Genomic DNA, 18,249 nt, shown 5'->3' with positions numbered 1-18,249 from the left:
ATTCATAGAAAAACACAAATGCCTAAAAATATATTCAAATGACATTTTCCTGTTTGAGCTACAACACTGACCATCTCCTTCATGACTGCTTGACTTGATTTCTGTGAAGACTGTAGGCCCCATGAAAGATGATATATTGGTGTTGGCAGAAAGTAATAAGAGGAAATGATAGAAAGTGACAGTGAGTTCATATAGTTTTTCTCCTTGGGAGATAGGACGCTTCTGATGGTCAGTGACTGTTGGGGAATAGACAGCATCCCTCTAACAGGAGACATTTTACATTGTTCACGCTGATGTATTGCAGATATCCATATTGGATTGTACTGTACCACTCTTCTGATCACTTTACAGCACACAGTGAGAGGTGACTGTATTTCTAACTGTATAATATAAGTGCCTTAAGATAAATGTAGGTATCCATAGTGTGGGATTGTTTATCTTTTGTCTAACATGTGAGAGTCTTAAGAACTCACAGATCACTGGAGTCAGTTTCTTTGCTCTGGGTATGCCTTTTCCCTCTGACATGCCAGTATCTTCTTTATCTCCAAAGTTTTTTTTATTTATTTTTTTTATTGCACGACGATGGTAACCTTACCTTTTATGCTTTCAGATATTTCTTCTTTTTACCACCCACTGATTTTTACTGCCACTGCTTTTTACTATCATAGTCTTAAAAAGTCTGAGGAATTGATAACATAATTTGGTTAAAAATGCAAGGCTGCATGTTCAAAACAAGGATTACAAATGCTGTGGTGTCAAGCCCCGAACGGAAAGCACATGTCTGGTAGCTGTGCAACATTGCAATTTATACTGAAGTTAAATCAATATTATTTCCCTCAGTTGTAAACTAAATGACAACACCATCGCTAACAGCAGTGAGGTACGGCAGAGCTGTTAAAGAATGAACTGTTTCATAGCTGCTGGCCTACATGTCCAGAATATTTAACACCATAAAAAGATTGCCACACTAAACATATTTTTCCTCATAACTGTACAAAAAGCATGATGTCATATTCCCCCTGCACCTTTAAAAGGAATAGTTTGTCAAATCAGTGGGAGGGAAAATGCGCTCTTCTACAGTACAGTAAGAGTGAACCCTGCACACGAATCCAAGCCAATCATCTCTCTGGGTACGGTCAGCCGCTGTAACGACATCTTTTGCAAAATCAGCCACTGGCATTTGTATCCTCTCCACATATTGCACCACTGAGGCCGTTTGTGGTAATTAATGCTCCAAGCTTCCACAGCTAAACATTAGATCCTTATGAATGGGAAATGTGTGGCTCAAGGAGCGTATGAATTTTTTATTACCCTAACAAAGCAGCACAGAATATTTCTGGGCACCGGATGATGACGGTACAAACTCAAAATGCCGGGAGGCAACATCACCACCCACTAACAAGCAGTGAACCATAAACTCTTTATGTGGTAAGCTGTTAGCAAAATATGCTCTTGATAGCAAAACACACTGAACACATGCCTGATCAATCTATTGTATTAACGGTGCAAACAGTTACAAGTCCAAGGAGATCTTGTAGTTATATCTTCAGTAACTAATCACTAAGGAAGAGTCCAAATCCAACCCAACCTCCTCTTGGCTGGAGGATTAAATGTTGTTCTTTTTACATTTAGAAAAAATAAATTTACTTTGAGAGGTTCAACTGATAACTTCTATATGAGATGGTAATCCATAATTGCTTATGTTGAGTCACTTACCTCCTGAACTCAAACTAATAATTAGTTAGCCAACAATTGTGTTGGGTGGAGTACTAAGTGACAAGCAAACAATATTAAACCCCCCTCCTTTTTTTCTTCTTTTTTTTTTACAGCATAAACGTTTTTGTTGTTGACTTATTTATTTTTATTTCATTGTTTTCATTTTCGTGGAGAGTCACATGGAGTTTAATGTGAAAGAAAATAATGCAGCACAAGCTGTCTGCTTTCATATTATTTTCCTTTAGGGAAAATAGGTGTGTAGTTGTAGTCCTCTATATTATTATTATATACTCTATCATTACTTCTTTCTGGGAAAATACTTTTAATAATTGATCATCTACAAAAAAAGTGATAGCAAGGAAGTATTGCTTTTTTAAATGCTCTGAATGAAATCATAGTTTACAGTTTGCTGACCTCAATAAAGAGTCAGTTATCAATGTTTCCTAAGAAATACTGACATTATTCTGCTAGCCAACGGTGCCAGTAAAACCTGAAATACACATCTCACAGGGTTAATGTACTGTAAGCATTGTACCTACTTAAATAGTGGAGAGATATGATAATAAGCATCTGTAACACCATTGTTTTCATTTAAAGTGCTCATATTATGCTCATTTTCAGGTTCATAATTGTATTTAGAGGTTGTACCAGAATAGGTTTATGTGGTTTAATTTTCAGACAACACTATATATTTGTTGTACTGCACATTGCTGCAGCTCCTCTTTTCACCCTGTGTGTTGAGCTCTCTGTTTTAGCTACAGAGTGAGGCATCTCACTTCTGTACCATCTTTGTTGGGAGTCGCACATGCGCAGTAAGTACTGCTAGCTTGTCAGTTGCAGAGTATGAGGGTGTGCCACGCTAACAGCTAGGCGAGCATTATAACGTGTGTTACAAAGTGACACACGTTCATTACGGAAGTAAAGGCTGGACTAAAATAGAGCTGTTTGGAGCAGTGTTTTCTCTGGAAGATGGTAAGTCCCTTTGGGGTGGACTTTGGGATTTTTCACTTTGTAAACCTATAACATGCACAAAAAAGATATATAACACAATAAAGGAAAGGGAAAAAGCCAAAAAACATAATATGACCACTTTAAAAATGGTGTAAAGCTAATAGAAAAACCTAGCACACCATGCCTGAATAATCATCCAGGTGATAAATCTTCTAAAATAAACTATACTACAAACATACTGAAAAAAAAAGAATACAGTACATTGTGTTTTTTGCAGAATTTGCCCAAAGGTTTATTATTTGCATGCTTGCTAAATAAAATACATAAGGCCATGTTCTCCTGTATACTGAAGTTGGATATATGAACAAGTGTTCAAAGCATCAAATCTTTCTCCATTTTAAGTTTGTGAGAAAGAAGTGTTCTAAACAACTTCTGGAAATAGTTTTGTATGCCTGCCCAGTACTGAGAGAGGAACTGTTTTTTGCTTTTGCTGCTTCTATATTCCCATCCATAACAAGCTACACACCGGAACTAATGAGTGACTAGGGATCTTCGAGGGATGTGGCCTATTATTATTCATTGGAAAAGAGTAAACAAATGCATAAATGTTAATGTCAGAGGGTTCCTATCTGTCCAATTAATCTATGGTGGCTCCCCTGGGCAGCCTCATTGTTCAGCCATACTTTTTTTGTCTTCAGGGGAAATATGCAATTAAGAGCTGAGCATAAAAAAATATTAAAGATCTTTTTGTCTTTCTTTTCATTTTTCTTCCCTTCCCTTTTACTTTTGTCTTATTGTGTCATTTCTTTCTTCCTGCAAAAAAAACAAGAAATAACTGGTGCATATCAATATGAATCATCTCCCGCTCTCCCTCATCCAGTGCATCCTTTTTTAAATCCTAAAAGTTGACACACTGACAACATTAAACTTCCAAGCTGTGAGGAGCACTTGTGCTGCACAAGACAACTCCTTTAATATAACACGCCGTCACTTCACTGACTGCACACATCCCAGAACATCAGCTCTCCAGTCCCAGACCGCGCATGGCATTCTTCCCCTCCTTTTAAAAAATGTCTCAAGTCATTAAACCCCTTTTTACAATTTCGTGGATGCTGCGCTGATTCTCAAATAAGATAATAGCATACAATCTGTCATTCTCCACCCCATTACTTTGCAAACATGGTGGAGATGGAAACGTTCACTTGGCACTGATGTATAATTTTAACATGAGGATCAGGGTGAGCAATCTGTCACTGATGCTGATGCGGTATAACGTGAGTTGTCATGGCTGCTGGGTATTGAGCGGGAAATGTCAATTACTGGATGGGCAACGGTTGGTAAAACAACAAAGTGCTTTTAAGTTAATCAGAGCCCCTGATTTTTTTCATTTTTTTTGGCTTGACATTTCTCTTTTTCTTTTAGATAGCTATGGCCAGTTTGAGCAGTCTAAAATACAAAACTGCACTTCATTTATTTACCCGCTGACACCAGGATACATACAGTATAGCATAAAACCGGTGGCCTCTCAAGAAGGCCTATAAGAGGATTACAAAAAATGCCACTGACCTTCAAGAGTTTAAATTCAGACAATACTGTATGTGCTTGCAGGTCACTGCACAGTATATCTTGAAGATGTGAAGTAACCTTAAAGAATAATTCTAACTTGGTTCTTATTTTCGCAGGTTTGGCCATCATTGAGTTTTTTTATTTATTTCATGGTATTTTTAGGCCTTTATTATGACAGGACAGCTTTAGAAATTAAAGGGGAGAGATAGGGGGAATGACAAGCAGCAAAGGGCCGCAGGTTGGAAACGAACCCGTGGCCACTGCGTCAAGGACTGAGCCTCTGTATATGGGCACAATAAAATGATGACCCAAACTGCAAAGATTAAACCCCAGTTGTAAAAGTATCTAGCCTGGGTAAACCCTGACGAACTTCCGGCAAATTTGAGATTTGCTCTGCAAGTCAGTCTGGCGAAGAGCCCATTCAAACCCATTTCCAATGTCCCCAAAATCGAGGCACCAATCACAACCGCTGAGGCGGGCTTTACACCAATCACAACCGTTGAGGCGGGCTTTACGCAACGACGATAGCGCAACGACGATAGCGCAACGACGGCGAGCGGCTTTATGTTTACATTCAACATGACGGCTACCGAAGCGCAACGTCACCCGGATCGTTGGTCTGATTGGTTGGACTATCCAATGCGCCCAGAGGCATTGGAGCGGCGTCCGTTGGTGACGCCCCCTTTGGAAATGAACTGTCAATGAACCTTCCCCAGACCCACTCTTAGTTACAACTGAGAAGTGTCTGGTGTCAACCAGGCTAAAAAGTATCCTTAAGACTACTATACTTTACCAATTTAAACATATACACATTCCCCAATTGTAAATGGGAATCATACATGTTTTCATGTAGATGTCCTGTTTCTGTTCAAAAAGAACATATATATCACTTTCAATATACATTTATCTCATATCTGCAGATTTAGAACAAAATCTGCAAGAGTATGCCTCTGTATTTTAGTCCATAGAAAAAAAATCCTACTGGATTCTGTTTATACACACAGCCTGTGGATTAATTGTGCTGCTTCCCCTGTGTTGTCAAGTTCAACATGGACCCAGTACAGCAAAAACTTCCCCTCTATCAGTGATGTCATATGATGCACTTCCTCTTTACCTTGTTTTCCAAGGCACATCTGGATTTACAGTGAACACACACTTCCTCTTGTGTGTGTGTGTGTGTGTGTGTGTGTGTGTGTGTGTGTGTGTGTGTGTGTGTGTGTGTGTGTGTGTGTGTGTGTGTGTGTGCGCGCGTGCGTGCGTGTGCGTGCATGCTTATGTGCTGTATGTAAACACCCCGACCTTCTGAACTGATGAATGTAAGCAGTCCATTTACTGATAAAGCCGTTAGTCACATTGTGCTGAAACCTACAATATGTGACCTGGTAGAGTTCTGCAAGAGGCTGCTGTGCATACAGTATGTTATACATGCATGGCGATATGCGTTTATAATGTTTAGTTGTTTATGTTAAGAGAGGCAGACTGTAAACTGAATGGATCAGGAACATACATGATAAGGGCAATCTAAGATCAGGAGGAGCAGCATCAGCAGCAATCTCAATAATCCCTATAATCTGTATCTTATATCACCAGTATGAGTTGATAGCATGGTGAGCGATATTGCTGGCATTAATCATATCAGATAAACACCACTGAGAGTGTGAAACAGCTGTTAAGCTGTGCCGTCTCAAGCAGAACAGTCCTTATTTCTCATGGGTCCACTGCAAATGACCCATTCTCTGTGCCATGCTGAGATATAATGTAAGAGGATTTGAATCACACACAAAGCAATTTCTACTTTGAAAATAATTTGTCATTAAAGCTTTTATATCAAGCTTTTATGGCGAGGTTGCGTGTGAAAAGTGATTTTGATACACTCTACTGCTGGCTACAGCTGCAAAGACTTATCAAGTAGTTGTCAACTATTAAATTAATCGCCAACTATTTTGATAATCGATTAATTGCTTGGATTTTAGAAATTCTCTAATTCCAGTTTCTTAAAGTGCCCATATTATGAAAAAAAAAACATTTTTTGGGGATTTGGGGTGTTATTTTGTGTCTCTGGTGCTTCCACACGCATACAAACTTGGAAAAAAAATACATCCATGCTGTTTAGAGTGAGATACGGTTTCTGAATGTGTCCTGCCTTCAGTCTCCGGGTGAGCTGTTCAAAATCGGCAGGGCTTTTTACGTCACTAGCCGAAACGAGGTGGATAACCGTAGCATGCTAGCGCTAGCATGCTAGCTCGTTCTGAATGGCAAAACACTGCTACAACACACACTAGTTCACCATAATCTACAAAAGAAATACTTACATGTCCCTATTCTGCAGGTATTCCACGCAAAGTTGGAAGTGCGCCCTCGTTTAGAAGAAGTCTCCCGGCTAAACCTGCCTTGTACAGGCCGAAGTTGGAGAAACAAACAGCTAGCTAGATGATGTGATCTTACCTAGCTACCGCGCATGTGCGACTGTCAACAAAGATGCTACAGAAGTTGTGAGGTCTCACTCTGTAGCTAAAACAGAGACCTGAACACAGGGTGAAAAGAGGAGCTGCAGCAATGTGCAGCACAACAAAAATATGGTGTTTTTTGAAAATTAAACCATGTAAACCTATTGTGGTACAACCTCAAAATACAATTATCAACCTGAAAATGAGCATAATATGGCCACTTTAAATGTGAATATTGTCTAGTTTCCTTACTCCTCTGTCATTAAACGGAATATATTTGAGTTGTGGACTAAACAAGACATTTGAGGACGTTCTCTTGGACCTTTTCACCATTTCCTGACATTTATTAGACCAAACAACTAATCTATTAATCAAGAAAATAATCAACAGATTAATCAACAACAACAAAAAACGTTAGTTGCAGCCCTACTGCTGGCTGATTCCCTGGCCTTGGAACTGTAATTTGATAACAAATTGTACTCTAATCCTGTCATAGGCAAATGCATGGAACTGCATTATTATGTACAGTTAACACATGCATTTTATTATCTTAATAAATCTATTTAGAGTGAGTGTAATGTAATTTCTCATCTACCACATTCTTTGGTTTTTTTTTCTTCTTCAGTTTCCTGCTGATGCAGATAAATGATGCTGAGGTTAAATAGGAATATTATGCACCATCAATATCTGTAGCCCCACACTATCTAGCTCATAAATTGGGACGCCTCTGTATGTGTGTATGTGTGTGTGTGTGTGTGTGTGTTTCCTGGGTACCTTATGAACTTGGGGTTTGGATTTTGGAGCATTTGGAGCAATTTGGACAGCATTGGATATTGGATATTATATATATATATATATATATATATATATATATATATATATATATATATGAATAAAACTAAACGGCCAAACAATAAAGGTTGAGGAAGAAATTGACATTAAAAAAAAAAAAGCACGCAGCAGGCTGTTGACACGCTCTGTACAGACCAGTCTATCTCGCCTACTCGCCTACCCACAATGCAAAGAGCCACAACGATCACAACAATCGCGGATTGCCATTGTGACAAACAACTGGAAACTTTTTACATTGTTCGTCTGCTATTTCATCACTCAATTCACTTCTGACACTTTTTATGTGAGAAATCAACTATGTAGAGCTCATATATGGGCCATTTTACGAAAATGTAAGGCTAATTGCAAATTTGGTGCGACGTTGTCAGAGTTCAGAAGCTCCACAGTCTGACATGACAGCCTGCGGGTGCCTGGCTTGCCGGTCGGCCTGTCCACCTTCACAGACCCCGCTGTGAGCTGGCTGGAGCGCTCTCAGGAGACTCCCGGACAAGCGGCGTTTATTTCCCCGGTCGTTTGTTTAAATAAAACAACACACATATCCACTATAAGATTAACTGGAACCTGTGGTTTTTCGAAGTTATAAAGCTCTACAAGAAATTGAGGGCCCAATGTAACAAGCTTGCTGACCAGGCTGTCACTCGCACACCGGCCGCGGAGCAGGCACATGCCAGGGAGAGCAGCGTCTGACAGGGCAGAGAGATACCAGTCTTGTAAATAAATTATAACATGTATATACATTAGATTTAATATTTCAGTTCATAATAAGGGTTTGTTTTATTTGCTTATTTCACATAAATAAAGATGTAAGAAATTAAGTTTCAGAGCTCAATAAGTTATATTTTTTATTTGCAATAGTGGTGTGAGTTCTTTTTTTGCCCAGTGCTTTAAGAGCTTGTTCAAAGGCTCAGCCTGGCCTAGCATACTGGAGAATAAAACAATTTAACTGTTTCATACTGCATACTACTGATGAACGCAGTATGCAGTAGGTACTGCATACTGTAGTCATCTGCAGTATGTAGTAGGTGATTTTGAAAACTCGGTCCGGTTCTGGTGGTTGATTAACTCAGCTTGTTGCTGATTGGCTCTCATTACGGGCCGGATGGGTAGCGCACTGCCATGAGTCCATGAGGCAAATGTCTGATTACTCCACATTTTAATTGTGATATTTTGTGATTAAATTCTGAATCTGCCACATTCTGTCAGGTAAATGTAGTAGTACAATGTGTTGTTGATGTAAGTGCACTGTAAGTCAGTAGTAGGCTATACAGTGGAGTTGCATATTAAGTGGTTTGGGGTCATTTTGTAAGTAATTTTGGGGTACAATGGTTCTAGAGAATTCTACAAGCAGCAATACCACAGGCCAAGCAATCGGCCCGTTCCAAACCGGCACATTTTGAACGGGCACTGTACTCTCTAATGTCATTAAAAAACTCCAACGCAGATTTCAGCTCACCTACACCAAGGCAATAGTTCACTCGTCTGACACCATACTGAGTATATCACAGTCTAATTTAAAATTATAAACGGGCTGCAGCCTTTTTAAGGAGTTTGTGAACAAGGCTGCAAATGCATCACATCTGTGCTCTCATTTGGAGGCTTTTGCTCTCTGTTAAGTGCTCAGAAAGGAAACAGAAAACTGCTTGTGCTCACAGGATCCTGATTGTTCTGCTAGCTAGCACCTTGACAGGCCCACTCTCTGTACAGTAAATACAAGGTTAAAACCAGGTTAAAAGCAGTTAAATTGGGAGATGTTCCACTCAATGTTCCCTCGCATGAATGAGAATTGAACATACAGAGAGAGAGAGAGAGAGAGAGAGAGAGAGAGAGAGAGAGAGAGAGAGAGAGAGAGAGAGAGAGAGAGAGAGAGAGAGAGAGAGAGAGAGAGAGAGAGAGAGAGAGAGAGAGAACCACAACTTCACTATATTGGCAAAGTGCTTTGACAACACCCTCACCATCCTCTGTACTGCTGAGGGCCCTAAAAATATGTATGGAGCAGTGAACAAATAGATGATACGCTGACACACTGCATTAGTGATTTAATGTATTTAACCGTTTAATTAAATGCAAAATTATGACAATAACTGGAACACATACATCATTTTGGCTTATTATACCTTAAAATTCTTGACTTTATCTGTTGCACTCCAACTAATGTTGTAGGTAGTTGTAATGTCTTGTAATAAACATATTCTAATAAACAAGTTGATTAAAGCTACATAATCACATAATTATGTGAATAACATCATGCAGATGCTTTATTACAGGTCAGAAGTAGAGTATGTGATTTTCTGTGAGTATGTGATCGTTTGGTCAAAAAAACTGGCTTAACACTTATCTTTCCTAGAGATCACTGGGTCTGGAAAATCAATCACACTTTTAGGGAAGGAGAGAAGCAAAGAGGAAAAGTGAACCTAAGATAGGGAGAGCCTTAGAGCTAGCTTGTCTCCGATGCTTGGCTCTGAGCCCACCGGTCAAAAAACTACCACTCTAATCTTTTCTCCAAGCAACGTCTAAGACTTCTCTCTCTCTCTCTCTTTTTCTCTCTCTCTCTCTCTCTCTCTCAAGACTTGGCAACTTTCCCCAAGGGCGCTCTGCATTATCCACAAACTCTTTGACCAACTAATTAAAGATGGCAGGAGGCAAAATGTGATTAGTGTGTGCTCTAAGCCTAACAAAAACTACAACTACAATGTCATCAGGGGAAAAAGAGGTGAAATTCACAATCGGATCAATATTTAAACAGACAGGATGTGTGTAAACTCTTACTATAATCGTGTGTTCCAGATCTCATCTTTCTAGACAAGATGTGCATTTTAGGATAGTTGTCACTGCACACGTGCACAAGTGAAAAGAGAAGGTCTAACTGTCAATGTATTTTGTTTTTCAACCTGATACTGACACTTTATATTTCGGGTACCAAAATTCCAATTAAATATTATTCAGATAAGGTCGATTTAAATGATAGATCAATGACTTTAAAGGCTTATCAGATACTCAAACACCACACAGAGGTGTATAACACTACGAGAAAAGGATTTTATACCTCTGGAAAAAAATACAGCTGCAAAAATCAATTTTCAGTCAACAGTGGAAAATATGCTGTTCATGCTACAATGTAATCTAACCAGGAATGTGTGTATGTATTGCATATATATTTATTTGGCCAATGCAGAATGTTGCCCTGTGTTTTTTTTTGTTGTTACTGGAGCTGTCTGCGTTGGCACCATAGAGACTCCAGAAAGTTACTTGTTGCAGCCAAGTAATAGACTAGCACATAACCCCTTGCAAAACGGCAAATGTTTACATATATATATATGGATAAAACAAACAAGATAACCTGTTAATTAATGATAATGTGCTGGTAGGCAGATTTTGTTATTTGTAGACATAGCCAGGCTAGCTGTTTTCCTTTATTTCCAGTCTTTGTGCTAAGCTAAGCCAACCGCCCTAGGTAGCATTATGTTCTTGCAGTGCATTCAAATATGTGCACAGATATAAAGTAGACTGGACATCAGTTTTCTCTGCTATACTGTATCATACCAGGAAATCATAGAGTATTTGGCATATACAATGAAGCAAAGTGCAGTGACACAGCTAATAGAAACCCCTTGCATGAAGGTGACTGGTGTTTAACCTTGTAATAATGTTTGAATTGATTGTGACAGGCAGAACAAAACGCCTTGGCATCCAAAGTAAAGTCACACAGAGACTTGGCACCAAAGTCTGAGTACACATGTGTTGGCACCAAACAGCAGCCTGAGGTCCAACGTTCTCCACTGGTGGCTTTGACAGGGTCTCAGGTTGCATGGTGACAGAAGCTGCTCAGTGAAAACACAAGCATGCATGTGGAGAGCGTGGGAGGAAGGGATATGGGGAGACAGCAATATATAAGGGGGGTAGAAAACCTGGATATAGACAGAGAGAGACATGTCACAGGAAGAGATCATCACAACAACCTGATCACAGACATGTGGGAACAGAGAAAGTGGGAGTGATGGAAGAGTTGGTGCGAGGGGCGGAAGAAGAAAAAGTAGACTGTCAAAGTGTTCCTCGTGAAGTTTGCTGCTGCTCAACATCCAGCATCTATCTATTTCCTGACCTCATGCAGGTCATTACGTCAGCACGGCTTTATATAGACTGCATGGAAAGCCATCATTACTGACTATTTACACGCATAAAAGTTCCTTTTACAACCCCGATAAGGCATCAGGTTGACAGCCAGAAAAAGGTAACCTGGGATCTCTCTGTGTTTGGTCTGAGTTCCTCATCATTGAATTGACTGGGTGATATTATACATTCTCTGTGGTACCACCTATTGAGAGAGATCATCGCATTGTCAGCTGTGTTATTTAAATAGAGTGCACATTGAGGATGGGGATTTTTTTTTTCTGTCAAAAACTAATGATGTTTTTTAGATGTGGCCATGTGTTTCACAAGGGGCTTTTTCCTCTTTTCTTTCCGGCCACAGAAGAATGAAAGGAAATGTTCTCACTAGGAAACGCATGGTCTTGTGTAACGAGCTAGTTAGACTATGAACACATCCAGTTTAAAAAGAAAAGCTGAAAAATGTATTTTAATAAAAACAGCATTCTTGGAAAAGGATTGAAGTGAATCACAATGACAATATATATCGTGCATGCCTTAGAGTAAACTACATCCAACACAGTTAGAATATTAGAACGTTAATAGAAGTGTTTCTGTTCATGTATTTATTTTCTCAAGAGCTGAGTTTGCATTTCAATGTTACTGTATTCTCTATAGAATAGATGCTTTTTGGTACTGACTACAATGCATCCATAGCACAGAGAACTGAAAACTGACCTAAAGCAAGCATCAAGTGTTTGATCAGATTTATAATCTTGCTTGTTCAGATAGTTTCTGGTTTTGCTCAAAGTTTTGGCCATTATTGAATTGTTTGTTTTTAGACAACATTTGAGTACTTTGGCTTCTTTTGTTAAAGCAAGACACTATTACTTTTGAAAGAAGAAGTAACACATTCTTCCTCTTACAAATTAAAAGTTAAACTAATGAGCAATAAAACACCCTGTTGCTTAATTCAATGCAGTTAGAGGTTTTACTATAGCCTTAATTAGGCTGATATGGCCAGTAGCTTATGGTGGCTATACTTGTGAAACTAAATAATTTTATAGTATTTACCTCTATCCCATAATTGTCAATTGTAGCCATAGTGGTAAAAAATCAGCACTAGTATTGAACTATTTCAAACAATACTGGGCCTAAGAATGAGCAATTATGATATTAAATGTAGAAAACTTCAGTAAGTGGGCCAAGATGTACATCTTTGATACTTTTTTCTTTCTCTCACACACGCACTCACGTACGAGCACCTTGGTCCCCCAGACAGTGCTATTGAAGTCTTTAATCAAGACTAATGTGGAATGTCCCATAAGGCCACCATTAATCATTTGAAGCTGGCCAACTGTGCCATTGATCAATGTTATACATCAAAGCAGCTGCTGCTGGCACAAGTCTGCATGTCTGTCCAGCTCTGGTTGCACTGTACAACACGCCAAGCCTTAAATATTGTATGTATGTATGTATTGTATGACATGGCCATTTCTATTGCCCTTACGTTAGAAAAACTACAAAAACATGACAAGAGTAATGGGAAAACTTTTGAAACATGTTCTTCTTTTTAAACATGTTAGGCTACCAATTTGAAATTAACTAGCATGTGGGACAAAATCACGTACCAATGTGCTGCTCAAGAACAGAGCTGACAAAAACCAACAAAGACTGCAAAAGAACATTTAATCTGAACAAACAGGAACATTTTTTAACTGAGGTTTGCAGGGCTCTTCTTCTTGACAACTGTGATACACTTTTGGTGATAACTTGTAAAACAAAATTCACTGCCTATACTATATTTTACAGTGACCGGCAAGGACACAAAAGAAGTCGTCTCTACCAACCAGAAGAATCAAATCAAATCCAAGCGTATGTGTTTATTTATAAGCGGTACAAAAACAAAGAAACTCTGGCTCTCTTAAACACACGTCTTGCTGTATGATTGCTACCTAGGGAAATACTCCCCTCACACACGCAGCAGACCCCCACTGATTTCTCTCCTCAGTAGAGCTGTACTGGTCTTGCTGTCGCCAAGTTTTTCTGGGACAGGGCCAAGTGGCTAACAAACAGCAGTTTATAATTGGATCTGGTAGCGTGTTTATATTGGTGAGGACTGAGATCATTTCACACTGGCATTGGAGCAGGTGTGCTCTGCAGCGGTGCCAAATGAGCAAACTGCACAGGCTCAGCAGATTCAAGCAAAAAAGGATGAAAAAAACTGCCATAACTCAGCACAAAGAGGCACCACTTACTAAAATCTTGAGGTCTTTGCATTCAGAGCTCCTACAACTTAATGGTTGTTTGTTTCTTTTCCTTGATTCTGCAATTATTTTTTACTTCTAAACCTTCAATGTTTTCACCACAGTTCTCCTTAAGCAGCATTAAAGTTTACTTACTTCCATACTGTATTGGTTTTATGTTCCTCACCTGATTCATCAAATAAATACCATGCTTACACTGAGTTAAGTACTCAAACTATTCTAATGGTCCATGCTATTTTGGACCATTACATTAAATTGAAGCTGTGTTGGACATCATTTTATCATTTTTCCTGTTAATGTCCTTTCAGAAATTTCATGATCTGGACTAGAACTGAAAATAAGTTTTTTATTAAGGTTTTGAGGGTCTGAACACTGCTTCGCTATTCAAATGCCTTTGTGACAATGAGTAGTTACTGTCTAAGAGGTTTAAGTTTTAATTAAAATATTCAACATATTTCTTCATATACAATGAGATTTTGTTGTGGCTGTAGATACATCCCATACTAATGATGAAGTTCAGTATCCAATCAAGACATTCTTTAATGGATCAAAATAGCAGTGTTTCCCCTATAATTGATAATTGTATTCCAAAAATAACACCAAATATCCATTGCGTTTCCCCTATTTCCATTCTGCAGCAGTGCACCGCCATAAACTGCAGCGACACACTGCTGTGAATCCATGAACAAGGCAACTGTCTGTTCACGTCTGTAAAAGCAGGACAGTAGAGAGTGTTATCTGCTAAAGGCAGTTAAACTGTGATTCAAACACTACAAGGAACCATTTTTATTAATGCTGAGCAATTGTCAAAAGTCAAGCATATCTCAGCAACACCAGATTGGTTCAACTACTGTAACAATACTTGGACTGTGCAATGTGCATATGTTGAATGTATGAAAAATGCATAACCGAGCAGGACTGACTGTTGCCAGCTTGGAAAACATTACTGTAAATTATTCAGAAAAATGTCAAGGCATAGCTAGCTCGTTGGCATTTTCCTTTTATGCGCCCTCATCTTTCCTTCTGCCCCAGACTGAATTGTCACAGTCTCGACAAAACTGAACCACATAGAGGTCAGAGAACACCTGCTCTGAGTTGGCTGAACTGGTGACGCGATATCAGAGGACACATCTGGCCTGACAGACAGACAGGCCGGATGGGAATGGCAGCATGCTCCCGGGCCTCAGGATGGTGACGGATGACTCACAGCTGATGCTGAGGTCACTAGAGGTCAAATGGAGAGCGGGGAATGGAAGGTTCAGTCGGGACAGAGTTTTGCAAGGGAGTATGGCATTTCTGGAAAAGGACAATATATTTATAGGATTATTTTTAGTTTGTTTGGCAAGAAATTGGAAATGTGCTAGAGAGGCATGGCAGGGTACCTCGATCTTTTGTTGAGGGGAAATACAGTTAAGCGGTGGGAGGGGTGTTTATCAAGTTATTATCTGCTAAAATAATAGAAAGCTTATTGAAATAGCCTTTTTAAATCTTTCTAATAGTGGTTTCAGATTTGCAATATTTCAGAGTTGTTGGCTGTTATACGTTGGATGAAAACGAGAGAAAGAAATCAGTAATTTCACTTCTAGAAGTCAACAACGTTCATTTAATTTCCCAATTCCCACTAAGGTTCTGCAGTTTGAAAAGGGGAAGCAGCCAAAAAATCTCAGCAGTCCGATTTGTTTTTGCTCGTGTTATTAATGATAGAGGTCTGACCAGTAATAAACAAAGTCCATTATTCCAGTGTCAATATCTGTATTCCAAAGCAGCAGGGTAAAATATTTTTCCACCCTCTCTGAATAAGAAACTTTGGCAGGAACAAGACCAGAGACAGTGATGCCATCATTCTTGTACGATTTTAAATGTCCCCGAATATGTAACCTGGCACTATTTATTCTGGCTTTACAGCAATATTTCCTCTTTATATGAAACGGTTTGTGTGTGAGAATGTTTGTGTATCTACATATTTATGAACTCCAAATGATTCCCACCCCTTGTTTCACAGTTCACTGTGTTATTTTCTGCAGTCTGGAAGGGAGTGGAGTGATGAGAGGAAAGGGAAAGCAAAGCAGAGGAGAACAAGCAGGTCCTTAGAGATCTCCTCTTCCTTATTCTTTATCAGCTTTCATCTCTCGGTTCTTCAGAGACACTGAACCATAAAAGAGTCCAATCACTAGGGGACATATTTTTTTTTCTCCCTCCTTAAATACAAGATATCGTAGTCCAGACCCATACAACTTATCCTCCTCTTGCATATATAACTCCAGCCAGCCATACCTGTGAGTGTGGGTTTATCTATTGGCTCTGTGTTTGATTAACATATGAAAAATCTAGTGTCAACTGTCCTGGTGCTAGTATGGAAAGAGAACTTAAATAAATCAGAGGAAAACTCACTCATTTTTTTCCAGCAACAGGATCAACTGTTCACCTTCTGCACGTACCAGCAGCTGGAGTGACGGAGGATAACTCTGAAACACAAAAAGATGACGGGAGTGTTAAGGTGGCGCCCGGATCTCACCCATCCTGCCTGTGGATCAGCATTTGTGTGAAGCTTCACCTTTTAGTTTGACACACAGGCTGTATACAAGGCAGGATGTGGCAAGGCACAATAGTGCTAGAGGAACAGGAAGAAAGGTTCCACATCCTACATTTCCCAAGTCTGTGCATGACCCAAAAGTAGGTACATTGGACTAGTTTTAATTTACCCAAGCTTCAAACTTCAGTTTTCTATTCATACTGTCTAAGTAAGTAAATTATAATTGTTACGATTTTCATGAAATTAAGTCCAATTTTCATTGCTATACTGTATATGGTCGACATTTCTGCAATAGCTAATCAGTGTATTTAATTTAAACTTTCTATGTAGTAGTTTTCACTGTTAGTCCACCATTCAAACTGCCTACCTATACACAAGTGATTCACAGGAAGCAATGCAAATATGCATGTTCATTTTAACTAATTGAAAGCAGCCTCACTGTTTATGGTTTACTCTCTTTACAGCGATCGTTCATCAAAGATGCTTTTACACTCATTTTTGGTATGTTTTGATAGCAGATCATATTTCATTTTTACAAGAGAAGGAGCAGCTACAGTGAGCTGTTACATGAAGAGTTTCAGATGACAGTCTGCACACCTTCAAATCCTCAGCAAGGTGACCATATTTACGGTGCCCTGCTGTTGTGTGGAAAACTACTTATGCTGTGCACAGCATGAAATCAGATTACGGTTGCTAATGAAATGATGGAAAAAAAGCTGATGAAATTGCACTTTTCTGTTGTAAATTGTTGGTACCGAAGAGGACATTATCTGCAAAAATGATGCTAAATACTGGATATGGACAGCACTTCTTATTTAACCTAGAACATGAGTCCAGTATTCATCAGGCATCTCAATATTGGTGTGAAGTTTCTTTGGCAGAAAAACTGTATTTCAGTGCAGGAGCATCTGTAATGGCCATACTATGTGAATATTTCAATGCTACTGATATATGGCTGCAAAAACCCATGACATGAAAGTGATGTAGGAGATTTCACTCACAATGTTATATGTCAGTTTGAGATTTGATCCTAAATCAAACAACAAAACAGCTCTAAGATGATTTAATGCTTTAAAGAAAACAGTTAATTATGAGAATGAAGAAGTTCCCTTGCAGCTGGACAGCGGCAAAGTGTATTCATGCCTGAGGCCCCAGACCATTTTTACAGCATGAAAGAAAGAACAGACATGAACATTAAAAAAAAGGATTAATGTATCCTAGCTAGCAGAGAGACAAAAACTGCCAGACATGCACACAGTGAGGAACAGACATAGATTTTTGTATCATCGGTTGATATCTCAGACTCTGTCCTCTCTCACAGTGACATTTCTCAGGTCTGCTGACCGATGCCTGCAGGCTAATTCTTTGCCAGTTGTTCTGCAGCTCTGTCTGCGAGCCAGTGTGTCGATGTTTGTGTGTAAGTGTGGCTGCAAGTATGTATGTGTCTGTGTGGAGAGTCACTGTAAGTAATGACTCTGCAATACTTTACGACTGCTTCATAACCTTCTATTGGCACAAGGAGCGGCTATATCAATCTGTAATCCAGGGAGGTTTAAGTCTTAGTGCAATCTCTGCTAAGACAATCACCAGCTGCCCTAGAAGTCAGTTTAATTTGGAAAGGGTCAGCTTGTAGATAGCCTACTGTAAAACCACTGCATCTCCTCAGCAAAAATGTTTTACGTCAGCAGTAGCTGGTGGTTAAACATGAAAATGTGATGCATAATTAATTCCATAAAGCTAAAAGCAGCATTTTCCTTTATGCCAATGTGACGTGTGTTACAATTCATGTAATTAACTTCACTGCCCCTCTCTACCGACTGACTCTGAGAGAGGA

At 39.2% G+C, this 18,249-nt stretch overlaps 1 protein-coding gene across 4 annotated transcripts in view; it reads right to left on the bottom strand.

The window, feature by feature from the left end:
* The window catches only part of adam12 (ADAM metallopeptidase domain 12), a 91,092-nt gene that overhangs the window by 55,496 nt on the left and 17,347 nt on the right, over positions 1 to 18,249 (bottom strand). For all 4 annotated transcript variants that reach the window (XR_004106316.2, XM_035992120.1, XM_031307513.2 and 1 more), the window contains one exon: positions 16,274 to 16,347. Coding sequence is in view for 3 of the 4 variants with exons in the window: in XM_035992120.1 (XP_035848013.1) it covers positions 16,274 to 16,347 (74 nt within the window). In the remaining variant the exon portion in view is untranslated. The remainder of the gene's footprint in view (positions 1 to 16,273; positions 16,348 to 18,249) is intronic.

Source organism: Sander lucioperca, chromosome 15 (assembly GCF_008315115.2).
Source record: "Sander lucioperca isolate FBNREF2018 chromosome 15, SLUC_FBN_1.2, whole genome shotgun sequence".
Lineage (NCBI taxonomy): Eukaryota > Metazoa > Chordata > Actinopteri > Perciformes > Percidae > Sander > Sander lucioperca.
This window is presented reverse-complemented; position numbering and strand designations above follow the sequence as displayed.